Here is a 27,175-nt window from a genome sequence, read left to right as displayed (position 1 = left end):
TTCCCTCCCCTGGCCAGGTTTTGCTTCTCTGGCCCCAGAGAAAGCCAGCAAGAGGGAGGGCAGGTAGAGCAGCCAATCAGAGCCCAGGGAAGGCACAAAACCAGTCGGTGGCTCTGGGTGGCTGCTTAGTGAGAGCAGGGTAGCCACAAAGGAGGGCCATGGCTGAACTGCAACAGCTCCTGGAGTTTGAGATCCCTATGGGCCGGGAGGCCCTCCGAAGTAACCACAGCAGCCTCCTCAGAGTTGCTGACTACTGTGAAAGCAACTATATTCAGGTAGGTAGTGCCTGACTCTGCTCCTTCCAACCTCCCTCCCTTTGATTGCGCTGGCTCCCTAGTACTTGGATGCCATCCCTAGCCAAATCCCCATTCTTAACACTGATCCTCCTCATCCCTAGCTCTGAGATCTTCCATCCCCGATACTGAGTCCCTTGCCATAATCCTGACTCCTGTCTCTAACACTGAACACCAACTCCCATCAGCCTCAGGGCCTGGGCCATTTGAACCTGCTTTCTGTGGAACCCAGGGTAGGGGAGGCTCAGCCAAAATCATTACCCCCATATAAAAAAATTCTCCATTTCCTTGCAAGACCCCCTCCCCTTCCCCAATTGCTACTTTTTTTGCACAGCCCTTGGCCCCCATAGCCACAGGGCCCAACTAAGTGTGTTTAATCCTGAGCTCTTCCATTGAGAGGGGACACCACCTTAAACTATGTCCTCACCATCTCACACTTTCTCTCACCTCCTGACTCCCACCCACCCACTCACCAAGAGAAGAGGAGGCCTCAGGAAAAAACAAACAAAACTCTTCCTGATAGGCATAGGAAGTGTCTGGGGCAATGAGTGGAAGAAAGCTAATGGTGAGTTGTCAGTCCTAGGAAAACTTAAGGCAAAGAACAGAAGGCTGGTTAGACCGTGTTAGTGTGGGACTTAGAGGGAAGAAGTTGCAAAACGATCTCTGGAAGGGACCTGCCAACTAAGAGAAAAGATTCTGGGATTTTTACAATTCTCTGGATTCTGTAGTTATCCAAGCATCTGGGTGCTACTATAAGAGACTTGACTGGAGCTATCTGTCTTCTCTTGATCTCTTTCCCCAGCTCCTCTCAGAACTATAAGCCAAAAGAAGCTTGCCACTTTGGTGAGGGTGCAGTAGCGGGGTAAGGTGTTGTTTAGGGAGAACCAGTGGAAAGACACTGGGGGAGAAGAACAAGGGCTCTGTGTATGTGTATATGCATATGGGAGGGGCAGAATGATGGAATTTCTATTCATATTGGCATTGTATCATACAAGTGAGATACCAAACAGTATGCAAAATAGCACCTGCTCTTGGGCCACTGATGAACAGTCTCACTCTTACTGTAATGTGAGGTAACTCCATTCAGTTCAACAAATTGAGAAGAAAGCTTTGGCTTTGGAGTAAGGAAACCTTAGGTTCAAATCTTGTGTCTGCTATTTGGGTGGCCCGCCTCTTATCTTCAACTTTCTCATCTGTATCCCATGAGAATAACAGTCCCTCCTGCTTCTGAAGTCCTTCCTTCTAGAGATCTCAAAGCATTTTCAGAGAGGCTCTTTTTTGCCTTACTGGAAGGGAGAGAAGGAAGGAGGAGGCATGTTTCAGATTAAGAAACTGAAGTCAAGGGGAAGGAAGCAACTCATTCAGTCGGCGAAAGTATCTAAGGCCAAAGCTGAGGTTCTTAGAGACTCGGGGGGCTCTGGTCTCTGCAATTCAGTGAACTAATTAGACTTTCCAGGTCATAACTAGCTGCCTTCCTTGCTTTGTCTGGAAACTTACAGGCTGCTTCATCAAGTTGGGGGAAGATGGGTGGCTGGTCAATGCTGTTATTTAAAAAGCCCCTGGTCTACCCATCCCCACTTCACATTTCTCCCCATTCTGACCAGGTGTCAGGAAAACCACAAGTGTAGCAAGGAGGAGATGCTGGGGTTAACCACAGTTCTGTAGCTCATTTCTTAGGATTGACTGAGTTTCCTGATCTGGAGTAACTGGTATGAGACTTTTGGGGGGGGAAGAATCTTAAACTCCATTGTAGGGTCCTCATGATCCCCCAGCCCCATCCTCTTTCCCCGCTTGACTCAAGGGGCCTCTTCTTCATCAGCCAAAGCCAGGGTCAGGGTTCAGGGATGGGATCTAGACTTTACCCTTCCAGGACTGGGCCCAAATAGCTGTTTCCTGATAAGGGTTAGAGTAACCTTGAAGACTGTCTGTAAATTCAAGCTGGAGTCAGCTTGAGCTCCTGAGAGCATTTACCTCAGAAATCATGCCACAAATTGGTGCTTGATTCATGTTTTGTGGATTGTTTAGACTTGATAAAATTATGGAGAAAATGGCAATAATGCAGTTTCAACTTAAAAGTGTATCTTGGATACATTTTTTCCCCTTGAATTTACCGGCACACTCTTGTTCGTAGATCCTCTCCTCTAAACCCTATGTTTTCTTTTTTTCTTGGAAGCAATTGGGGTTGAGTGACTTGCCCAGGGTCACACAGCTAGTAAGTGTTAAGTGTCTGAAGCCAGATTTGAACTCAAGTCTTCCTGACTCCAGAGCTGGTGCTTTATCCACTGCACCACCTAACCACCCCCAAACCCTGTATTTTCCAAAGGAAACTAAGACCCAGAAAAGTTTAGTGAGTTCCCCAAGGTATTCAGTATCAGGGCTGAAATTAAAATTTCTATATATTCCCTTAGTGCCCAACACAGTGCTCTGTACACAGAATGTTTAATACATGTTTATTACCAACAATAATTATGAATAATAATAACTAGCACTGATATAGTGTTTACAGAATTCTTTACATATACAATCTCATTTTATCCTCACAATAACAACAGAAAGTAGGTCCTATTATTATTCCCATTTTACAGATGAGGAAACTGAGGCTAAAAAAAAAAGATGAAGTGACTTGCCTAGGATCACATAGTAAATAAGTTTCAGAAGCCCGATAAGAATTCAGCTTTTCCTGACTCCAATTTCAGCACTCTAGCTATAATTAATATAATTAATCTCCCACTTCTGTGCTTGTCTGCATAGCAACTAATTATTCTCTCCTTCCTTAAATCTCTGTTTCAACCACTCTCATGCACGGATCATATTCTAACCTGTATTATAGTTGTTCATATACATGTCTTATCTCCCCAGCTAAATTGCAAGTTCCTATATGGCAGGGATGGTGTCTCTTACCTAGGTTTATATCTCCTCAGTGCCTAGCACAGTGCCTGGCACATAGTAGGCATTTAATAAATGTTTACTATCATTATTGACTTTACACATAGTAGACCCTTGATAAATCTTTGACAGATGGATGAATGAATGGGAAAACTCCTCTGTCCTGTCCTCCTGCCCTCTTGTCTCTCTCCTTTTTCCCTATCAGTCCATCCACCAATAGCCAGGGAGGACAAGTGGTCTCCATGGGTGCCTAAAGATGAAAAAGAAGCTAGGTGGATCTCCTGTTTCAACCCTGCTGTCTGGGAAAAGAAAACTACTCCACCAGATGGACAGAGCCATCACCAGTCATTCTTGTGCCTAGGAAGGAGAGAGACAGAGAGAGAGAGAGAGAGAGAGAGAGAGAGAGAGAGAGAGAGAGAGAGGGAGGGAGAGAGACAGAGACTTTGGAACGTAAAGCCTAGGGGACAGAAGAAATAGAAACCCCAGGATACCGTACAACCACTGTGGGGAGGGGGATAGAGGCAGCCATGAAACAGCTTACATGACACGTAGCGGCTAACTCTTCCTGGTAGTCAGGGGTTCTTAACCTGGGATCCTCAGACTCTTAAGGGGATTCACGAATTTGGATTGGGGAGAAAAATCACATCTTTGTTCTCACTGACCTCTAGCTGAAATTCAGCATTTCTTTCAATTATTTAAAAACATGATTCTGAGAAGGGGTCCCTGGATAGTGGAGTCAGAGGACCTCGTTTGAATCCAGTCTCTGCCACTTATGATCTGTGTGACCTTGGACACGTCATATAACCCCTGTGGGCCTCAGTTTCCAAACTGCCGAAGGAGTTCAGGACACAAAAAAAGGCTTAGAATCCCTCTAATAAGCTCAATTGTCTCTACCAACTAAAAAAAAATCAAATTTCTGGCAATGCCATCTACATTCCAGCATCCTAGTGAAAGCTCTGCGTTTTTGAGGGTGGTGTGGGCCTTTCCTTGTTCATCATTCATGCTGAAGCATCATTCTTGGTGCACTTAACCTCTGGGGTGATCTTTTTCTCCTATTTTTACCTTCTACTCTCAGAATGATAGTTGTGGTATAGTGGGAAGGGTCTTTGATTTGCAATTATGAGACTTGGGTGAAGTCCTTATTGTCTGTGAAACTTAGGCAAATCATTTCCTCTTCACAGGGCTTTAGTTTGCTCATGTATAAGAAGAGAGATTTGTATGAGGGCCTTTTCAGCCCTGATGAGCAATGATGCATGTGAGGTCTGGGCAAAGGGCTGTGCTGAAGGTAGAACTGCATGTCTTCCAGGCCACAGAAAAGAGGAAAGCCCTGGAGGAAACCATGGCCTTTACTACTCAGGCCTTGGCCAGTGTGGCCTACCAGATCAGCAACCTGGCTGGCCATCTGCTGAGGATGTTGGATCTCCAGGACACTGGGCTGAGGCAGGTGGAGGCCAATGTGAGCACACTGGACCAGGTAAGGAGTAGGGGGAGAGCGAGGAGAAACTGTCCTTGGCCCAACCCAACAGACCCAATCTGAACCCTGTTCTTCCTTCTTCTACCCTGAACCTGGCCATGGATCCTTAACCTTAGGTCTAGGGGGCAGCTAGGTGGCACAGTGGATAGAGCACCGGCCCTGGAATCAGGAGGACCTGAGTTCAAATCAGGCCTCAGACATATAACATTCACTAGCTGTGTGACTCTGGGCAAGTCACTTAACCCTAAATGCCTCACCAAAAAAACAAAACAAAAAATCTTGGTTTTTTTAAAGATATTTTGACAGCTGTATTTCAATGGAATTGGTTTCCTTTGTAATTCTATGTGCTTTATTTTACACGCATTTAAGGACACTGTTTTCAGAAGTGGGCTTCATGAACTGCCAAAGGGTCTGTGATACAAAAGTGGTCAAGAACCCTTGTCTTGGATCCTTCCTCCCAGGAGGCCATTCTTCATCCATAATAGCCCATCAGATCCCTAATTCCACTGTGGACATTGCCCTTTCAAATTATTTTGAGCTTCCACACACAGTGTCTTCGTCTTTGTACTGGTTTTCTGGAGGGCGAGGAATCTGAATCTTTCCCAGTGCTTGTCCCTGGTTTTGTCTGCAGACATTCTTGTGGTCTCAAGAAGCTTGGATTTAGAGATAAAAGGGTCTTTAGAGCTCATCTAGTCTCACCACTTCATTTGAAGGAGGAGGAACCTGAGGCCCACAGGGGTTATGTGACATGTCCAAGGTCACATAGATCATAAGTGACAGAGACTGGATTCAAACGAGGTCCTCTGACTCTACCATCCAGCATTCTTTCCACTGTATTAGGAGATGGATAGAGAACCTGATATCTAGCAGAGGATGGTCAGTGGACTGGAGATAGCACCCTAGAGCAAAAGATTAGCATTTGGGGCGCATTCAGGCTGGAGGCAGTCCTCTGCGTGGACATGTTCCTCACTTCCCCTCACCCTGACACTGTCCTCTTTCCTTCCTGCATACACAAGCTGCACATATACTTCTGGCCTATGACACATGAATTCCCCCCCATCCCCCAATCCCCTCCCACCAGCTGACGAGGTGTGTCCTTTCCTCTGGCCCCAGAAACAATTCCTCTTCTCCAGGCTCCGTGTCTCCAGTGAGAATTCCATGGAGGGAACAGAGCTGATCCATCCACCCTTCCCATCCAGTCCTTCAGGCCCCAAATCCTCTCCCACCCCACCCCTTTCTTGGAATGATACAGTTCTGAGCTAATCTAGCTCCCTCCCAACATCTCCCCACCCCACCCCCGGGGGATTCCATGTTTTCTCCCTTCCTCCTGTTCCTGTCTATCTAATAATAATTGCCATTCCTTCTCCACAGGAAGTTACTGAAAGTGGCTCCATCCTCCCCTGCACGCACACGCGCAGCGCGCGCGCGCGCACGCACGCACACACACAACACACACACACACAACACACACACACACCCCACTTCCAACTGTAATTACTGTGTGACCTTGGAAACACAGCTCACCCTCTCTGGCCCTCATCTCCATGAGGTATAGTCCTACTTTCCTCCCCTCCCCCCACTAGTTTGAAAGGGTCCTTAAAGGGTTCTAAGTCAGGCAGGATCGTGGATCAATGCCCACAATAGGTACCTATCCTTCCTCCGACCTCTTCAACCCCCACCCCCTAATCTCCACAGATGGTGAACATGCACATAGAGAAGGTTGGCCGAAGGGAGATTGGAGCATTGGCTGTGTTCCAGCGGCTGCCAACCAGCCAGAAGATCATCCCCCCTGAGAACCTGCCTGTGATGGAGCCCTACTATAGGAAACCTCTCAACTTTACCTGCCTGGATGACGTTGGGCATGGGGTCAAGGTAGAACCAGAGGTTCCCCCAATCTTAGCCATGCCCTGGGGGCTTTCTCCCTCCCAAGGCCTTCATCTCAACATGCTTTAAACCCTAAGACAGGCAGGTTACTGTTTCTGTTCCTGAGGAAGGTACAAAACTAACCTCATTCCCCTTGTACTCCCTAATCTCCCTTTTCAGCAAATCACTCTACTTCTTCTTCTGCCTCTCGTTGTCAGGCCTCTCCCAATTGCCCCTTAATACCCTCACGTTCCACACCCCAAACAAATTTACATTTAAAATTTTATTTTTTTATTTTTTTTTTTGCTGAATGTGAATTTAAGTGCTGAGCTTCCTCTCTTACAGTGGGGTGCTGAGGAAAAGCAGTGGGTGCTGAGGCCTGAGTGTGCATGAGAACAGCCCCACCACTGCATGAGAATAGAAACTTCCTCTGCAGCGTTTGAGGTCTTCGTGCTTTCTCAGCACGCCTTTAGGGCTGTCAGAGCAGAGAGAAAGAAGGGGGCTGGGCTGCAACTGCTGACAGCCGCTCTCAGGGAACTCTGAGAGACTGGGGAGGAGGGGCAAAATCCCCCTAAGAATCCCTCCTGATCCGCCCCTGGCCCCACGTCCTCACTCTGAGAGACTGGGTTCTTCAAATCTTTATTTCTTATGCTGTTAATATGGCCATTTTAGACAATCCCTTGATCTCATTCCAAAGGAAATTCCACACTCTCAGTCATCCAAATGTCATCTATCCTCAATCCCCTCTTGCTGCATGCAGATTAAAAATCCATTTCCTCTTGCTGTGAGTGGAAATGGCAATAACCACCTTCCACATGGAAGATTACACTCTCCCTTTTTTCTGCCCTTGTCATCATTAACTACCCCTTATAAAAATAGCCTTAATATATATTTCCTCCCTTACACATACACACACACACATACTTTTTCTGCCTTTGTCATCATCAACTACCCCTTATAAAAATCACCTTAATATAAATCTCCTCCCTTGTATACACACACACACACACACACACACACACACACACAACTTTCTCTGCCCTTCTCATCATTAACTGCCTTATAAAAATAGCCTTAATATAAATTTCCTCCCTTACACAACACACACACACACACACACAAACACACACTTTTTCTGCCCTTGTCATCATCAACTACCCCTTATAAAAATCACCTTAATATAAATATCCTTTGTACACACACACACACACATACACACACAACTTTCTCTGCCCTGCTCATCATTAACTGTCCCTTATAAAAATAGCCTTAATATAAATCTTCTCCCTTACACACATACACACACACACCCCAATTCCTGCCCTTGTCATCATTAACTACCCCTTATAAAAATAGCCTTAATATAAATCTTCTCCCTTACACACATACACACACACACCCCAATTCCTGCCCTTGTCATCAGTAACTACCCCTTATAAAAATAGCCTTAATATAAATCTTCTCCCTTACACACATACACACACACACCCCAATTCCTGCCCTTGTCATCATTAACTACCCCTTATAAAAATAGCCTTAATATAAATCTCCCTTACACACACACATACAACTTTTTCAGCCCTTCTCATTAACTGTCCCTTATAGCCTTAATATAAAATATAAATCTTCTCCCTTACACACACACACATACACACAATACACTCATCTTTTTCTACCCTTTTCATCATTAACAACTCCTGATGAATAGGACTTTAAAGGGACCATGTTCCTTATACAAGGACATTTTCAACAGTTCTCTAACAAAACAAAACAAAAAACACCAGTAGGTGCTCATTTGCATATTACCATGAATTATGCTCTTTGCATGATCAATTGAAGTCCCAAACACAAATATCTTCCCAGACCTGGCTACTTTTCCCCTGATGCTTTCCAGAAACTGGCCTGACCTTCCAAACCTATTGCTTGATCACTGCTCAGTGAAGCCCCCCCACCCCCTTCCCTGAGAGTTCTGGGCCCCTCTGTTGCAGTCAGAGGTCTAGTCCAAAATAGGATCTTCCCTTCTCAGGCCCTACTGTTAAGACTCTTATATGGAGGAAAGAAGAAATCTGGATGGAAGTAAGAGGAAAGGAGGTTGTTGGAATATTAAGGGGGCAAAGACTTTGGGAGAAGTGTCTTCTCCAGAAGACCAAGAGAGAAAATAAGGGGATGTTGTGGCTGAGGAGAGGAAGTGGCTGGCAGACAGTGTGTCTGTCTCCACTCTGGCTCTGGTGGCAGTGAAATCTATATACCTCATGCTTCTGACGTGTGCTGGGTCCAACTGGAGTGCTTGGAGATTGTCAGATGAGGCAGAGGGGAGAAGGTGTAGCTGGGAAGCGAAACTGAGAATTGGCAGAATCATTTTCCCACCCAGTTCCCATCCCTGGCACCCCAGTTCCTCTCTTTTGGTTCCTTTTGAGGTCAAGGAAAGGATAGCACAGAATGGGGAACAGTGGGGAGGGAGGAGCCAGCCCCTTAACTTTGGCCTGTCTCTCCTCTCCCAGGATCTGAGCACCCAGCTGTCCAGAACTGGGACGCTCTCCCGAAAAAGCATCAAGGCTGCAGTTGCCCCTACCTCAGGAACACTGGGGTGAGTGAGGTTCTGGTATAGTCAAAAAACCCTTAGTTGTCCCTGGCTTGGTTGTTGCCTCCTTTTTTCAGATCGCTCCCAAACCTATTCCTCTCTTCCCTATCTAGTCTACACTCACCTAGGAGGCTGGTAACAGAGTATTTATTTCCTTGGTTGGGGGTGGGGGCGTTGAGGTAGGTGAAACAGGGGAAAGAGCATAGGACCTGAGATCAAAACTGGATGACCCTGACCAGCTCACCTAACCTCTTTCTCTCTCAGTTTCCACAACTATAAAATGGAGATTATAATAACACCTACCTCCCAGAGTTGTTGAGAGGATCAGATTTGTAAAGTGCTTCGCATCATATCTGGTCCATAATAAGCATTTAATAAATATTTGTTTCTATTCTTCCTCTTTCCATCACTTCATTTTGTCACTCCCCTCATTCTCCTCCAGTCGGGTCCCCAGAGTCCCCGAACCTGTACACCTCCCAGTCATTCCTGATGAAAAAGTCTCTGCAGCCTCCTCTCTGACCTCTACCAGGTAAGCTCTATCCACTGGTAAAGATTGGTGGCTGGGGAGAACAGCTGCCCTTCAGAAGTAGTTATCTCTACTACAATTCCTCCCCTCCTCCCCTGTCCTTGGGGTATGTAGAGTCTGGATGGTTAAGGAGTGTGGGACAGGGTTATTGGGTGGTTGGGGATCAGGACCAGAATCAAGGTTCCCATCTGTCCCTATGACCTTCTTTGGACTTCAGTAGCACTGAAGGAATCTGTGGGTTCCCTGTGGCCAATGTGCCAGTGATGCCCCAAGCCCCACCACTCCCTGGCTCCATGTCCCCAAGCGCTGAAGCACGGGAGAAATCTCTTCCTGAGGAGCTGCTCACACCCCAGACAGGTAAAGAACCCTATACGTCCTTCATTCTTCTCTCCAGCTCCTTCACCTATAAACTCCCTCCCCATTCCTTCTGGCCTTCCATTCCTCTCCCATCCACCTTCTCTAAAGGAGCCTTTGGTTTTCTCCTTCAGATTGTAATGTGCCACGTCAAAGGTAGCTGTGGGGGAAAATCCCTAAGTGGACCTACTGGGTGGGGCCAGGGGGACGTTGTGAAGGTACTTCTGTAACAGGGATTTATTAAATTACGTGTAGTACATATTTAGACTTGTTCTAGGTCCTGTGGAAGACATGGCAGAAGACAAGGTCCATTTTCATGAGTCTTCTGCCGAAGATCCTCCCCTCCCACCACCTTCTGCTTTCCTTTCAGCAGCAGATCTGCCCCCACCCCTAGACCTGCCCCCACCCTTGGAGACTGATGAACTGATGCTACCACCTCCTCCACCCCCTGACTTTGATCTAGAAGAACCAACCTGGGCTCCTGCTCAGTACTTGGAGAAAGGTACTACTTTCTAGGTATTACTTGAAGATGGAAGTGGATGGAATGCCAGGACTGGAGTCAGGAAGACTCATCTTCCTGAGTTCAAATCTGGCCTCAGACACTTAGTTGCCATATGACCCTGAGCAAGTTACTTAACCTTGTTTGCCTCAGTTCAAATGAGCTGGAGAAGGAAATGGCAAACCATTCCAGTATCTTTGCCAAGAAAACCCCAAATGGGGTCACAAAGAGTTGGCCATGACTGAAACAACTGAACCACAACACTTAGAGAAAAGTGTTACACCCCCAGCAAGGTTTCAGACCGTTTGGATGCTTGGGTTCCCTGGCAAGAGCCAGGGATTCTTATCCTCCTCCCAAGAGGACAGCCTCATTTGAAAGAAATAGGGCTTCAGGGTTTCAGCAAGAAATCTCATCTACAAATGAAGAAGGGACCCTTCCAGATCTAGTACTGGTACTCAGAAGTTTGTCCTCTTTCCAGCGTACTGAAGGGCTGGCTGACATTTAGTCTTCCTTTCCATGAATCCCTCAGAAACTAGTTTCTAATAACCTCAGAGACCATCTTGTCTAGTGTTCTCCAGTGAAGCTATACAGGAACTAGTGAAGTATCTAAATTCTAAACTGATTCCATGATCCTGGTGGTTTTAGTCTTTGCCTTCAACTATTGGCTAAGGAGAACAGGGACCTAGAATTTGGAATAATGAAGGAAGGAAATTCTTAAAAATATGCATTTTAAGAATTAAGAAACTTTAGCAGTTTGGCAAATCAGTAAAAAAAAATTGCCATGGGAGAAAATCTGCATTTTATAAAACTGAGACCCAGAGAGGTTAATGACAAGGACACATACCAACTAAGTTAGTGGCAGAGGGGGCAGTAAGCCCTTTGTGACCTTGGAAAAGTCACCTAGCTCTCTAGTCCTCAGGTTGCTTTGTTAAATGAAGGGGTTGGATGAGATGACTTCTAAGATCCCTTTCAATTTCAAATCTATGATCCTATGGGTTACAAAGCACAAATATGGCTTTTAATTCACTGCTCCTTCCACAACACATCTTCTCCAAGAATGAGAGGAGCAGCGTTCCAATCCTGTCACTGCATGACCTTGGGCGAGTCATTAAAGATCTTTGTCAGTTGCATCATCTTCGATATGAGTGTTGGATCAAAGGACCTCTGAAGTCCCATCCAGCTCTAAACATATGGGCTTGTGTGGTACGATTTCCAAACCTTGCCTGGGGCACACACACAAATATATTCAGACTAGGCTTTGAATCTGAGGAATTCAGAATCTGCCTCCTAAGGAAACAGCAGAAACCCTAATCAGATAACTGAAAATATTTCATGGCCAGGTTCAGTCTCAACATGTTCTTTTCATTTTTGTAATTGGTTCCCCTTCCTAATTCTGGGTGGATCATGCTGACTTGGAAACAAGTTTTTATTGGGTAGCAAAGGGAGATGACTAGGAGAGAATATTCTAGGGTCCAAAAGAGTAATCAGCAGATCTATGTCAATTTGGAGTAATAATAGCAAATATTTATACAGCACTTCAGTCTTATTATCACTATTTTATACCTGAGGAAACAGGCAGAAGGAGGTTAAGTGACTTGCCTGGGGTTATCCAGCTAGTAACTGTATGAGGAAAGATTTGAACTCAGATTTTCCTAAGCTAAGCCCAACACTATGCAATATGTGTAGAGTGCCATAAATATCTCTCCTTTACCCTATACTGCTTAACTTTTTAAAAAATCAATGACTTGAAGGCACAATTGATAGGTTTATCAAATTTTCAGTTGCCACAAGGCTGAGAAATAGTTAATACAATCAGGATCCAAAAAGATTTTGAATGAAAGGCCAGTTCAAAGATAAAATGTAATAGAGGCAAATGCAAAATCCTTCACTTGGGTTTAAACAATCAATGGCATAAGCGAAACATGGAGTAAATGTGGCTAGATAACAATTCATGTGGAAACTGGACATTTTCGTAGACTACATGCTTAATTTGAATCAATGTGTCATCACAGCTAAAAACCAAATCTGCTGCAATGAAGAGGTAGAGTATGCTGAATCAGATCATAGTTTCTCTAGCCTGTTCTGATCTGACAGTTGGATCTCATTTAGTGTCATGTTCTAGGCACCATAGCAAATGGACTAGTAAATTGGATGAAAACTTGTCATGGGAGGAAATGATAAGACTTGTTCTCTTTGGTTATATGGGGCACAACTAGAGAGGTAGATTCAGATTGGTGAGTTCCAGAGGAAATGAGTTGTCACTGGAGGTCTTCAAAACGAAGTTCAACAACAACCTGTTGGGGCTATTACTAAGGGGAATGGCTGTTCAGATATGAATTAGATTTAGCCTGAGGTCCTGTCCAACTCCAACATTGTAAGAGGTAGACATGAAGAGAGCAGCTGGGTGGATGTGCCATGCATAGAGTCAGGAAGACTCTTCTTCAAGAGTTCAAATCTCAGGGGCAGCTAGGTGGTGCAGTAGATAGAGCTCTGCCTCAGGAATCTGAATTCAAATCCCGCCCCAGACACTTGACACTTACTAGCTATGTGACCCTGGGCAAGTCACTTAACTCTGTTTGCCCCAGTCTCCTCATCCATAAAATAAGCTGGAGAAGGAAATGGCAAAACCATTCTCGGTATCTCTGCTAAGAAAACCCCAAATGGAGTCATGAACAAGAGGATAGTGAGCCTAAAACTGCATACTAATAGTCGAAATTTATGCGCATCCTAACGGCTTGCCCTCTGAAATGGATTCTCATTCACTCTTTAGGAATATAGTACTTCTTCCAGGAAGAGATCTTTTGGCAAAACCCTGGGGCTTTATCTTGTACTCTCCATTGTTCAATGTTGGGATCACCTAGTCCTGAGACCCAGAGCTCATAGGATCAGTGCTGTGAGGGACCTTAAGAGAACTACCTCTTAGGCCAAGATAAATCAAGTGATTTGCCCAAGGTCACAGCTAGCTTTGAGGCAAGATTCAAACCCAGGATCCCCTGTGTGACATACCAAGTTTCCCTGTCCTCACTACCTGATGGTCTCAGTGTGATATCCCCTTCTCCCACAGTGGTGACGTTGTACCCTTACACCTGCCAGAAAGACAACGAGCTCTCTTTTGATGTGGGCACCACCATCTGTGTCACCCGACGCTACTCGGATGGTTGGTGTGAGGGTGTCACCTCAGCGGGTTCTGGCTTCTTCCCTGGAAACTACGTGGAACCAAGCTACTAATAGCCTGTCCTTCATACCACCTGGGAATTCTGGTACCAAAAAAGGGACAAAGTGATGCGTTTATCTACCTTTCCCTTGTGCCCTTTTCCCAATATTCCTGGAGACAAGTTGGGGCAAATAAAGGGAAAGAGAAACTCAGTAGTTAAGACAAAAACAGAAATCAGGCATCAGCTCCAAAAGATCCCAAGTAAGACTGAACTTTTTTTTTTTGGTCTTATGGGCTGTGGTGGAATTATATTGGGTGGGGTGGGAGGTTAGGGAGATGGAGAGGCAAGAACAAGGGATGGTGCTAGCAGATGTTTTGTCAGTGGGTGAGAATTATGGTCCAAAATTTGGTAATCATGTCTCCAAGAATGGAGATTATTTCCCATCCCATTTTGAATAAAAGTCTTGACTGTTCCTGCTTGGGGACGAGAGTATAAAATTAGCCTGCCTTTGTTCTGATCCCTCCTCTCCCATCTCTAATTTTCATTGAAAACATTTGAGGGTCCACTATATGAACATCATCCCCAACCTTGGAATAGATGTCACCCCACTAAAGCTTAGGGCAACGACCCAAAACATCCCTCTTCTAGGAAACTTTTGTTATGTGTGACTTGGACAAATCATTTCACCTATGTTAGGCTGGATCAGACAGTGCCTACGCTCTAGATTTGGGGGACCTTTAGGCCTTATTCTCTTGCTGGATTTGTTACCTTGCTGTCCTCCTCTATCCTGGTCCTATTACACTGGGAAGTCCCTGAGAGCAGAGACTACCTATATGCCCTGTATTTGAAGACTCTGCCTTCAAGAGAAGGCTCAGAAAAAGGAAAATAAAAAAAGGCTGATCAATTGATGGCAACCTCCCTCCTGCTGCCTCCCACACAAGGAGACCTCACTCAGATGCCTTTTCCCTCTTCACTTCCTTTATCGCTCTCAAACACAGCAGGGAGAAAGGTAAGGAGGGGGACTTCGGGCTTGTGCTGGCTCTGCTTAAAAACGTCACGGCTTTGAGTTTCAAACAATCCAAGAAGGGGCTTGGAGAGGTCATTGGCATCTTGCTGCATAGATGGGGGTGGAGGGTGGGAACTCCTAGGAGAGTTGTGGCTGGAGGCTACCTCGTTCCACCAGAGGGCCACAGCTTCCCTGGCTCTTCCAACCGCCTCCCCTTTTTTTTTTTTTTGTAAATGGGTGGGCAAGGGGGCTCTATAGGGGTCATTGGGTGCAAGCTGAGTTGATCAGAAGCAGGCAGATGGACAGGGGGCTGAGTGTGTTCTTCCTTCCCAGCAGGGAGATAGAAGTGGGTTATGGCCTGGGGACCTGAGGATGTTGGGAAGGTTTCCCCGAGGCTGAGGAGCGGTAGTTGCACATTGGTGGCAGGGACAGAAAACAACTATTTAAATCCCTCACCCCTCCCCACCCAGAACAGCCTCACCACAAAAAATAACTGTAGTGTAGGCGTTTATCTTGGAAGCCCTGCCGCCGAAATCCGATGTCAGGTAGGACTAACTGCCTGGCTCCCCTCAAATAGGTGTGCACTGCCGGACTGTCAGGACCCGACTCTGGACAGCCCGACTGGGCTAACTGCATAGATGGTTACTGCCTCCTCATTTATATATGTAATATATAGATAGATATAGACATATACATATACACATATATATACATTGTATGCGTATATATGTATATATGTGTGTATTTCTGCCCCTCTTCCATCTTCCAAATGGATGGAGCCCAGGGTCCTTGCAGAACAGCTGGAAAGTACCGGGTCCGAGGGAGGGATAAACTAAAGCGAATTCGGGAGTCGGGGGTGAAAGTTCTTGTGTTGGTAATCAAAACACGGTTTCGCTTTCCCGGGTCCCCAGTCGGAGGCAAACACAAAGCGGGTGAGGGGTGGGAGAGCCCAGGAGCTGCGCCTTCCCCAGCTGGCCAGCCAGACCGCCCACTCCGTCCCTTCCAGGGCTCTTAGCATTTCTTCACCACCTCCTGTAAGTAGCGACGGATTTCGGCTGCTGACTCCCAGGCAAGCACGGTGCCCCTGAACGAAGAGGATTCGGTATTCTGGGCTTCCTGGATGAGTTGGTGCAGGGGGTAGCCGCGGCGCGGGAAGGTCACGTCGCCGACCCCCAGCAGCCTTGTGGGGCAAAAGTCATTGGCGCCGTCGCCCACATAAAAGAGATGCTCGAAGTGCACACCGTCCTGAGCCCTCTCGCGCAGGTAGTCGCCGAGCACCTTGTGCTTGCACATGTTGGCAGGGCAGCGAGTGCAGGAGTGCTTGTGGAAGGGCTGCAACACCAGTAAGCCACGCTCATCTGGGCCCGATGGGTTGCTGAAGACTTTTCGGAAGAGGCCGAGGTATCCCGAAGCACGCAGGGAGCTCTCCACGCCGAACGTATTGGCGTCTGAGATAAGGATGGTCTCAAAGCAGCTGCCCTGTTTGGTCAGGAACTGGAACAGGTCGGTCATGCCCGGACACAGGGGGATGTCCTCATAGACTTTGCGGAAGTCTTGTGGCTTTACGCCCTGCTCACCCAGGTACTGGAAGACCCGCTGCATGTACTCGTTGTAAAAGCCCTCGCGGAACGTGGCCCGCAGGCTGTCAGGCAGCTTCTGACCCGGGGCTGCGCGCACGATTGATTCGTCGCTGTTTTCGTTCACTATGGTCTCATCAAAATCGAAGGTTATCAGGAAGCGGGGCACCCCTGGCTCCGCCATCCTTGTGCCGTCCTGGGAGGAGGGAGCAAGTGAGAAGCGGCGCGGCAGGAGCCCGCCGGGGAGAGGACAGTTAGAGAGCCGTCGGGGCCAGCGGCGCAACCGCAGCCGCAGCCACATCCACCACCTGAGGGGGACCCAAGGGCTCAGTTAGCCTTGGCGTAGCCTCAACCCTGCGAGACCCGGGGGCCGCCGCCCATTCCCCACTCCTCCCTCTTTGTCTCGGTTTAGATTCTTTCATCAGAAAAATCCCCATTATCTGTAGTTCAGGTAAGGAGGCACTTCTTAAACACCGCCCCCCCAACCCAGACCGACGTAGTGGCTGCCCCAAACCTTCACCCCTGAAATGCAAATGGCTGCAAAATAATTTTTCAATCCTCGCAAAAAAAATTTTTTTTGGATCGGGGGGTCTGATTACTACTCCTTTCCCAGGAGAAATTTATGACACATTCCCCAAATAAAAGTAACTTATTGGGGGGGGGTGTCGTATTTTGAATTAGCTGCTCTTTTTTTTTTTTTTTTGCTCCTTTTTTGTGTCCTTGATCTTTGGTCCAGTAGACCGTGTAAAGGCGACAGCTGACTCCCCCTCCCCACCCCATATTCTCAATTCACATAACGAATTCTTTCTAGTTCGTTCCTAGGGCCATCTTTTCTGCCCTTTTTAGTCCTTTTCTGTATAGAATTCCTAACCCCATCTTTATGTCTCCTTCCTCTACCCCCAACATAAATTCCAGTGGCACTCAGAGGAGACACACACACACACACACACACACACACACACACACACCCCATGGAATTTCCTCATTCCTCTCTCTTACTTCCCAGAAGCAATCATGGGACTGTCCAAGCAGAAGGAATGGCTAGCATGGTTGTGGCCAAGGAGAGAGTCCCCAGCCTAGGGTGCATAAAATAAAGGACTGCTTCTCCAAGCTGTAGATTTCTAGAATGAGGCTAAGTGCCAAGAATGGTGGCTTGGGAAGTCTCCTAGAGACCTGGATGTTAGCCCTTCGAGTTCAGAGGTTTGTAACCTTTTCTGTGTCTCCCTTTGGAAGACTCCTGAAGCCTGTGGATCCCTTCATATTGTTGCCTATATTTATAATTGAACAGAGTACTAAATTTCAGTTAAAAGTTAATTTGCTTCTCATTCAAGTTCACAGACCCCAGAAATCTGTCCTCAGACTCCTTGGGGGACCTGGGTTAAGAATCCCTGTTCTAGAAGAAGGTGAAAGCAAGGAGTGCCTCTGTTGCAGTTTCCTGCACAAGTGTGGAGGCAAAAAGTTCCTGTAGCTAAGCTAAGTCTGAGATTCCCAAGGGCTCCCAACTATTAGTTCATCACTAATCACTTGCCAGTTCCCCAGGAGGGGGGTGTCAGCAGGCGGGGTTTCTGCCAGAGTTCGAAGCAGCCGGACAGCAGAATTGGGGCTGGGGAGTGTGGGACCATCCCGCAGGAAAGTACAGCACACCTGGGAGACAGGGAGGAGGGGGACAATGACAGAGAATAGGAAGGAGAAAAGAAGCAAGAAAGCTGACCAGATGGGGGAGGTAGCCCCATGAGCAGAGGAGATAGAAGTTGTGGCACTAGAACAGAAGGGGTAATGGGTAAAGAAAGAGGAGGACAGGAGGGGAAAGGTCCATCATGCCAGGAAGGATAGAGACAGAGGGAGATGATGTAGAAAAGAGTTCAGTATGGGGAGCCAAGGAGAGCTGAAATAAAGGAGTGGCAAGGACAGGGAGCAGAAAGACGAAGGGAGGAGGAAGAGGAGAAGGCGAGTGAGCCAAACAATGTCAGAAAGGAATAGAAGAAAGGAGCAAGACCCGGGGAAACCCACCTCTCCCTCCACTGACTGGCAAACAGTCTTGTTGATAAATATTACATACTATTTTGGAATATTCTGAATTCCTCCAACCCTACTCTCCTAACCCCAAATCACTGCATGGAGGAATGGACTCAGGACAACAGGGTCTTAGTTCTACCATGCTCATTTGCTATGCAGCCTTGGCAAGCCATTCATCTAACTATGCTCAGTTTCTTCACCTGTAAAATGAGGAGGTAGACTGAATGATCTCTAAGATACCTTTCTACACAAATACTCTTGACTAAGTAAATAACTGAGAAAGCCATATATTTATATAGCATCTCCCCTTTCTCCATCTCCTCTGTCTTCACCTAAGGGGAAAGAGGAAGGATAGAGCCAAGGTGATTGTCTTTGTCTCCATAGTACAAAAAGGGCAAATCAATTTCCCCAAGATTACGTATTACTTTCCAGAGTTGGGATATGAAGCTGGCCCTTCTACTTGACCAATGGGGCTGCTTCTGGGTGACCCTATTTCCCAAGTACTTGAGACACCCAGTGCCCCAGGATACTGGAAGAGCTGGACACAATGGAGAGCCTTGTACTGGATGCAAGGCACTGGTAATTCTTCCCAGTGGGATATACATAACCTCAGGATTCAGAGCTAAAGGGTAGAGTCTTAGGGGAATTATTTATACCCTGTGCATTAGGGCAGCCCTTTGGATGACCTATGGCTGTTTCCCTCCCGATACCCCTCCACAAACACTTGAATGGCCATCAGAGGGAGCTACTTACCCTAGACAGACATCTCAAGCCCGTGACTCGAAAACACCCGTTCATCCTCAGGACATTACCCTGGGCTCTGCCAGTTGAAACTTTTTACCAGTAGTTCCCAAAAGCTGAATTCTGATCTCCCTGCTAATCACATGAGAAAAGTCAGTGGAGAACAAAGAATCCAGATTTCCTATGTACTCCATCAAGGAATGAGCTCTGCTGTTTCCTATTGGAGGGGCTGACCAGCACATACAGGCTCAGTGCTAGGAGGTTCCAAATACCTGCTCATCATCCTTTCTACTCCTGTGCCCACCAGTGAGGGAAGGCAGTGGCAGCTGGATCACTCAGCATTTTTTCTTAAAGCATTTACCTTGTGCTGGGGTAGTAGCTGTAATAAAGTGGAAAGAGCTAGGATCAGGAGGAAGACTCAGAACCCAGCTCTGCCACTTACTAGCCTGTGGGTATCATTTAACATCTCTGAACTTCTCAGTTTCCTTATCTGTAAATACTTGCCTCTCGATGAGTCTTTGGGATCAAATGAGATATGGATGGCACAGTAGATAGAACACTGGATTTGGAGTCAGTCAGGGAGACCTGAATTCAAAACCTGCCTTAGACACTCACTAGCTAAGTTAATTTGGGTAAGTGCTTTTGCCTTTCTCAGTCTGTTTCCCCATCTGCAAAGTGAGAATACTAATAATAGTACAACATCTTACAAGATTGCTGTGAGGATAATAAGGGGTGGACTTTTTAGACTTTGGGACCACCCAGAATATGTGTAAAGCACTTTGCAAACCTTAAATGGCTATATAAATGGTTGTTATTATAATGGATGTGAAGTAATTTGCACACTAAAAGGTACTACATAAATGCCAGACTTTGTTTTTAGGCAACATTAAGGAATTAGGGAACACTTGGGTTCCATAGCTTCCACTTAGGGGTGATGTGGGAAGTGGGTATCTCTCTTAATAAGCCAGGAGAGTATATATTTCTGAGTGTCAGTACACGGACTTCAATTGACCAAGTATTCTTGGAGTATGAAAACAGATGGGTGGCGATGGAGGCGGCATCCAAGATAGAAAACATGGGAACAGGAGGAGGAAAGGTCTTGGTTTGGTCACTCCATGAATCTCATTGGCACCCACCAGAGAAGCTGATTTTCCTCTCCAGGATCCTAGTCAATGAAGTCTAAATTGGAGAGTTTCATTTGCAGGGTCCAGACTGTCCCTGATCCCTAAGGGGTAGTGGGAGCATTTGGACGGAAAAGATCAGAATCAGAATTAGGAGGGGTTGAATGTCCTGTTGGTTGCTGCCCTCTATCTGTCAATTACAGTAAGATGCAGGACCCCTCCAGCTTCCTCAAGGTTGACTCATCCATTGCTTCCTGGGGTAATTGAGAGGTTGAGAACTCCTTATGGCTATTAGTCAAAGATCCCACCTAGGACAGGGTCTAGAGAAGAACTCCACATCCCTAAAGATGACCTTGTCTCATTTCTCATGCCAAAAAACTCCCCAAAAAAACAAAAAACAAACAGAGTAGCAGGGAAGCTTCCCATCTAACAGAACTCAGGTTCTGTTAAGCTCAGAGAAGAGCCTATTGGATTCAATGTCAGCAAGAAGGCAACTGCAGAAAGTGGTGAAGGTAGGCCCACTGGGAAATTGAAACACTAAATGGAGAAGGGGGAGGTAAGAAATCATAAAAGATGGGGAAAATTGAAAAATAATTTGGGAATATTGCCCCTAGGACATCCGCTCATGGGGTAGGGTGTAGGCAACTCTGCCAGCCTTTTCCAGAAAGATAACAGGTATTGGGGATAGGCCAGGAGAAGGTCTCCTACTGGAGAAAAAAGGCCAGGAGATAGCATTCCTGTAGTCCAAGCAAACACTGATCGGGACCAGAGACAAACAGTAGTAGTAAGAGAGCTTGAGATTGAGTCCTTATTAATGTGGTAACACCACTGCCAAATCTCTGCCCTATTCTTGAATCCCTAAGGGAAAGGCTCTCCATGTACCATTTTACTCTTCCTGCCCCATCAGCTTCAATTCTCCCTTTCTCCTCAAGTCCCAAACACAAAGAACCCTGTCATTCTATCTCCCTGCCTCCATGGGGATCAGGCAGAGATGCAGAAGGTAAAGCTTCCCTCCTCTCCTTGGCACCATCAGCAGAGATACAGGTGGATGGCTCAGACCTGAATCCAAATCTGTTTCCCTCTAACTAGGTTTCAAATGGGTTACTCACCTCAACACTTCAGTGTCCTAACTCTATCCCTCTGCTTCATCAAAAGGAATTCCTCTAGGAATAAGTCTAGGGTAGGATGTGGAAACATTCATTCCCTCCCACCCTGGAGAATTAAAGAGGAGAGTGTATAGTTTTTTATAGGGAGAGAAATCTTAGCTCCATCTTTTTCCCCACCCAACCCTATCAAAAGAGCCAATCAGCAGAACTCTAGCCTCTCCTGACTCCAGTTGGGAAGGTAGTCACTTCCCCAGTCACGTAACACCTCCCCTTCTCTGGAGGCAAAGACTAAGCCCAGGAAAAGGTAGAAAACTTAAAATCTCAGGGTTCCTATCTCTCCAAGCTTAAAATAACTTTCTTCTATCTGGGAGGTGGGGACCCTTAGAATTTGGAATCAGAAAGGACAGACCTCAGAGGCAGCTAAAAGTCTCAGTGGATAGACTGCTGCACTTGGAGCCAGGAAGACAGGAATCTCAGTAGTGACTGTGTGATCCCGGGCAAGTCACTTAACCTCTGTTTACCTTAATGCCTAGGAAAAGGAAATGGCAAACCACTCCAGTCTCTTTTCCAAGAAAACCCCATGGACAGTATCTGTGCTATGGTCCATGGGGTCACAAAAAGTAGCACAGGACTGAAACAACAACAGGAAGGTTAACTGTACCCAGCATCCACATTTAAAATCTGGCCTCCATCCTCCTTATGTGGGGATACTATCTCCAGGGTTGTTTCCAAATGGGGACGTGGGTGTAGGAAATGAGGACTGTGAAAATACATAGTAATCTGTCGGTCCAAGACCAAAATTCAGTTCACCACTGAATACATTAAAATCTAGTGAAGATCATCCTCCTTTCCCGAGTTGGGCTCCTCTTCATCACAGGGTCTTCCTCCTTCATATCTCTGGAAGGCAGAAGGATTCCTCACTACCTACTTGAAGGTACATAAGTAAAAAGTCCAGAGAGGTTGAGCTACTTCCCCCAGAGCACACAGCACAGCCACGAATAGAATACTACAAAGCTCTTTGGTCTCCCTTCCAGTAATTCTAGCCAATATCTTCATCACCCCCGCAAATACACTCACACCTCCCACCCCTTACACTCTTCTAAGTGTCCCCTGCATCCCCAATCTCTTGCTTAACTCTTCTTGAGTTATTAGGAAATCCCTATTAAGCTGTAACCTTTGAGGAAGGAGGGGCAGATATAAGACCCGACCCAACCCAACCCAAACGAATAAGGTGAGGGAGGACGCTATGAGGGTAGCTCCTCCTAGGGGACTCCATCAGTGTCTTTGCTGGACCAGAATGGACTCCTCGCTGAGGTCAGGAAGGTGGCAGAGGGTGAGAGTGGGATATTTTTAGAGATGGCTGTGAAGGAAACACTTTGGAACATCCCCAGCTGGCCCGGGCTCATCTCTGGGGAAGAGGGGGTAGATGGAGTGGGGGAAGGGCAGGGGCGGGAGAGAACCAAGGGTATGTCTTGTTAGGGCAGGAGGGTGAAGGACAAGGGGAGTGGGCACTGGGAGGACCAGGTGGACCAAAGAAAGCAGGGAACCAGGCAAGGCTAGAGTCAAACTAGGGTGGGGAGAGAGGGAGTAAGGAAGAAGCAGCAGAGGGTGGACAAAAGCTTTTGCAAGAGAGTGCCAGCGAGAGAATGGGCACACATGCTATGGAGTCCAAATGAGGCTTGGCTCCTGGGAGGGGAAGGTGGGGGGGTGGTGCATGAAGATTCCAAATTCCTACCCCGGCTTGGGGTAGGAATCAGAACAGTTCCCCCACCTCCCCTCTGCCTCCCCGTTTCGACAAATACACCCAAAACATACGCTGTAGCCTCTCACTCGGCCACGCATTGCAACGAGCAATGCCGCTCCCTAAACACCACCTAAGCCCCTCACCCCAAAACCGGACCCTAGACCCTCTTCTCTGGGGACTCACATTGGCACGGTGGCAGCGACAGCAGCGGTGGCGGCGGCGACAGCAACAACGGTGGCGTGGAGGCAGCAGTGTGTCCAGGTTGAGCTTTTGTAGTGTGCGTGAGAGGTGGACAGGGGCTTGGATGAGATTTTGGGGTGCGGGATGGAATAAGGGGGGCAGAGTCAAGAGGGGACGCGGTGTCCTAAGCTCCCCTTAGTTCCCGGGCTCCGATGTACAGGTCCCCCAACCCAAGGGGCCGCAGATCGAGTTTGGCTCGTCTGGCGCCCCCAACCCGTCCCCGAAACCCACCTCCCACCTTGGTCCCAGGGCCGCCGCCGCGTCCCCTTTAAGTGCCCCGGAGCCGGAGCAAGAGCCCCGGCCGGCGCTGCAGCTACCGCTGCACCAGAGCCCACCGCAGTCCCTGTACGTCACAAGCGGCTGGCCAATCATAGCCGCACCGGCGCACATCGAAGGGGCGGGCCGCAGGGGTGGCTCCGCCCCTTAAGCCCCAGGGGCGGGGTGGGAGGAGGTGAGCCAAAGAAGGATCGGGCAAGCTGAGAGCCACAGCCCTTCGGCAGAAATGAGAGGGTGGAAGAGTGAGCCTCCTAAATTTGGAGAGGTGGGAGTCCTGGCTCCCTGCAATCTCCTGTCTCTGCATGCACACACCCTCCTTTCCGCTCCTCCAAGATATACCTCCACCACAATTCCTAAAAGTTAAAGCTGTTACCTTTAAATCTTTCCAGCTAATCAATGTCAGAGGCATATCAATATATAGCTTTCAGATTTTGCACAAATGTGCCCGAATTCTTCCACTTCAACCCCCCCCACACTTTTTTAAATCTCTTCAAGCCGCGGCCACCATACTCCCCCCCCCTTTTTTTTTTGGCAAGGCCCCAAGATTGTGTTGACTCGGGATTGAGAGGAAAGTCTTTGCCCCATCCACAGGAGTAGCTGCATTATGTTCTTCCCCCTCAGACTAAGGACAGCGCCGCAGCCCAGTCCCTAGGACCGACCCTAGGATCTAGTACTGAAAGTTCCCTTTCCTAAGAACTCAGAAGAAGCCCCAGGTTAGATTCCCGGCTCCACCACTGGCGCAAATTGGGTGATTTCGGGCAAGTCAAAACCTTTCTGGAGCTTGGTTTTCTCCTCCGTAAAAAGAGGCTGGACTGGATGTGACCTCTCAGGTACCCCTCCAGGTCCAGAAGACCTGGGCCTTTAGGAAGGGTAAGCGGCTTGTCCCCAGGTCGCTCAAACTCCAGGACTCGTTCTTCCTCCAGCCTAAAAATGAGGAGAAGGGAAGAGTCCAGAGTGGGAATAAGATCGTAGATTCAGAACTGGAAGGGAACTCTAGATCTGATCGTCTCACTTTACAGATAAGGAAACTGAGCCCGAAGAGGTTGTTTTCCCTCTCTTTTCACAAAGTGCACCAACGGCAAAAAGGAAAGGGAAAATTCACACCCTCCACGTTCCAGCTCAACTCCATAAACTCTTTCAAGTTCATACTCGTTAATTCAAATTTAAATCAACCAAACCTTAAGTACAGACTAAAAGCCAAACTGATGACGGCTAGGGATCCAGACACACACACACACACACACACACACACACACACACTCACTCACCCATCGTCATTTCTTACCCTAAAAGCAAAGATAGGGACCTCGGAGGGCATCTAATCCAATCCTTTCTACAGATAAAGAAGCAGTTCCTCATGACTTGCCCAAGGTCATACAGCAAGCGGCCAAAATTGGGATTTGAATCCAGATTCCTCTCTCTCCAAACCCAGTTCCACTGGGCTACCTCCCCGCTCCCCCCCATTTTTTTTTTAATTTTAAATTATGATCACTCTGAAAGTCAGTCCTGCAGTTTGGGGCCTTTTTGTTCTTCCACCGAGGGGGAGTGGGTGAGAAACTGAAAACCCAGGAGGACTATTTGTGGCCCCAGAGCCTGCTGAAACACACCAAATAAGATGGAACTAGAGAACAGAAGGGAAAAATCAACTACCCCAAACCAGACATCTGGTGGATAATGCCAACCAGGACCAAGGAGTTAAGGTAGGAAGGAGAGAGCAAGTTGGCAAGTAAGAAGTCACTTTGCAGAGACAGTCACTTTCTCCTCCCGGGTAACCAAGTCTGTCAACACAAATATCCCCATGATGGGAGAAACTTTTTGATGTTAACGCTATCTCCAGGTTCCTGGATTCTCCCTGGCAAATGTCCCATCAGAAACCAGTTCCCTACCTTGGCCCAACAGTGACTTCAAGCACTGGGAAAGCAAACTTGTAAACTCATTTGAATATAAGCCTGAGCTAAACACAATGGAGAAGGGAGGGCTGGCTGCCAAAAAAGTTGGGGGGGGGTGTTTCATCTAGAAGAAAAGACTTTTGGATTATCTGATGTTTTGGATCCCAACATGGTACCTACCATGGGATTTGGAATCAGAAGACTCCAAATAAGGCTGGTTATATGACCTCAAAGGTCTTTCCACATAACTTGGAGATTATGTGTTCAGACTTAGCCAGGTCAGATCACTTCATTCTGGGCCTTAATTTCCCCACCTATAAAATAAGGAGTTAGACTAAAGTAATATAAAAGATCATAGATTTAAAGCTATAAGGGACCTCAGATGTCATCTAGTCTAAATAATGTTGAGGTCAAGCTTGGAATCCAGGTCCTCTGATTCTTAATCCAAGGTTCTTTCTGCTGTACCAGGATTCATTCTATGACTCGATAGTTTATTATCACTGCTCATGGAGAAGCTATTCCCCACATTTGTGTTGACGTGCTCTAAAGAAGGCAATGACAGGGCAGGAAATGGCAGTTTCTGGGCAGGGCTTCTGTGGACCTTGGCTATCTCTGGGCAGCAGATGAGGCTACACCATGAATTATGAAGTGGCTGTCAGGAGGTATGGCGTAGGAGAGGGGGGAGGGGAGAAGGAGACTGGGTTAGACAAAGTTAGTCTAAGACCTAGTGTTCCAGGTAGGGCAAGACTGGTCTAAGGAAGGAAGAGTGGTGGTGAGTAGGTGGAGTTGGGTGGAGTTGGAGTTGGGGGGGAGGAGTGTACCAATAGGGAGATTCCAAAAGATTGTTTCTAGGGACACAGTCACAGAAGTTTATCAGTCACCTGTGGGCATGGGCTGAGGAATGGGGTGGCAGATGGGGCAGGAGGGCAGAGTCAATTCCATTCCATTCAACAAGCATTTATGTTAAGGTTCCAGAACATAAAGACAAAAACAAAACTATTTGTCCTGAAGAAGCTTACATTTCTACTGGTATGAAAACAACATGTACACACATTAAGTAAAAACAAAATACTCAAAATATGTGTAAAGTAATTATGGGGTGGGAGACAAGGGGTGACCAGAAAGCCCTCCTGTAAAAGAGACAGCTAGAAGGTGAAGGAGAGAGAGTAACTGGCATGTAGTCAGGAAAATCTGAGTTCAAATCTGGCCTCAGATATGTGCTAGCTGTGTGACCTTGGACAAGTCACTTAACCCTGTTGCTTCAGTTTCTTCATCTGTAAAATGAGCTGGAGAAGGAAATGGCAAACCACTCCAGTATCTTTTGCCAAGAAAACCCCAAATGGGGTCATGAAGAGTCAGGCCTTACTGAACGACGAGAGGTGGTATTTAAGCTGAATTTTGAAGGGAGCTAGGAATCTAGAAGCCCAGGGGCAAGGAAGGAGGGCATTTCAGGCATAGAGGACACAGCCTGTTCAAAGGCATGGGATGGGAGATCACAAGTCATGGACAAGAATCAACATATATGCTAATTCGGCTAGAATGAAAAATGAGAAGATGGAATATGAAATAAGATTGTGGGCTCTTTCAGGGCAGAGACTGTATTATGCTTTTCTTGGTATCCTTAACCATTAGCATAATATCTAGCACATATAGTAATCTTTTAGTAAATACTTACTGATTGGCTGCTTGAAGAAGGATTAGAAATTAAAGACCAGAATGGAAGAAATTAGGAAGCTACTACAATCTTCCAAGTGAGAAATGAGAGGGGGCTAAATTAGGGTGGTAACTGTCCAGCGAAGAGAAGGGGTCTGATGAGAGAGGTTTGTAA

General features: G+C 47.0%; 2 protein-coding genes across 13 annotated transcripts; one reads left to right on the top strand and one right to left on the bottom strand.

The window, feature by feature from the left end:
• Position 1: 1 nt before the first annotated feature.
• ABI3 (ABI family member 3) lies at positions 2–14,128 on the top strand. 3 transcript variants are annotated; one of them, XM_020997362.2, is made up of 8 exons: positions 2–275; positions 4,486–4,653; positions 6,349–6,525; positions 9,018–9,103; positions 9,540–9,626; positions 9,844–9,980; positions 10,348–10,479; positions 13,541–14,128. In XM_020997362.2, the coding sequence occupies exons 1-8, from the start codon at positions 159–161 to the stop codon at positions 13,702–13,704; spliced, it is 1,068 nt and encodes a 355-aa protein (XP_020853021.1). In that variant the 5' UTR covers positions 2–158; the 3' UTR covers positions 13,705–14,128. The 3 variants fall into 3 exon arrangements, with proteins under 3 accessions (XP_020853021.1, XP_020853020.1, XP_020853019.1); XM_020997361.2 differs by having other exon boundaries at positions 9,841–9,980; positions 10,351–10,479; XM_020997360.2 differs by having other exon boundaries at positions 9,841–9,980.
• Positions 12,222–23,520, bottom strand: PHOSPHO1 (phosphoethanolamine/phosphocholine phosphatase 1). Of its 10 annotated transcripts, none has more exons than XM_078155990.1 (6): positions 23,126–23,520; positions 21,860–22,095; positions 19,244–19,350; positions 18,984–19,106; positions 17,743–17,858; positions 12,222–16,522 (listed from the first exon to the last, which is right to left on the bottom strand). In XM_078155990.1, the coding sequence occupies exons 4-6, from the start codon at positions 19,026–19,028 to the stop codon at positions 15,649–15,651; spliced, it is 1,035 nt and encodes a 344-aa protein (XP_078012116.1). In that variant the 5' UTR covers positions 19,029–19,106; positions 19,244–19,350; positions 21,860–22,095; positions 23,126–23,520; the 3' UTR covers positions 12,222–15,648. The 10 variants fall into 10 exon arrangements, with proteins under 10 accessions (XP_078012116.1, XP_078012117.1, XP_020853024.1 ...); XM_078155991.1 differs by having other exon boundaries at positions 22,019–22,095; XM_020997365.2 differs by lacking the exon at positions 19,244–19,350 and having other exon boundaries at positions 17,743–18,099.
• Between the last annotated feature and the right edge of the window lie 3,655 nt (positions 23,521–27,175).

The sequence above is a fragment of the Phascolarctos cinereus genome, unplaced genomic scaffold (assembly GCF_003287225.1).
Source record: "Phascolarctos cinereus isolate Bilbo 61053 unplaced genomic scaffold, phaCin_HiC Scaffold_5;HRSCAF=322, whole genome shotgun sequence".
NCBI classification, from domain to species: domain Eukaryota; kingdom Metazoa; phylum Chordata; class Mammalia; order Diprotodontia; family Phascolarctidae; genus Phascolarctos; species Phascolarctos cinereus.
Note: the sequence above shows the minus strand (reverse complement) of the source record. Positions and strands in the feature narration are given on the sequence as shown.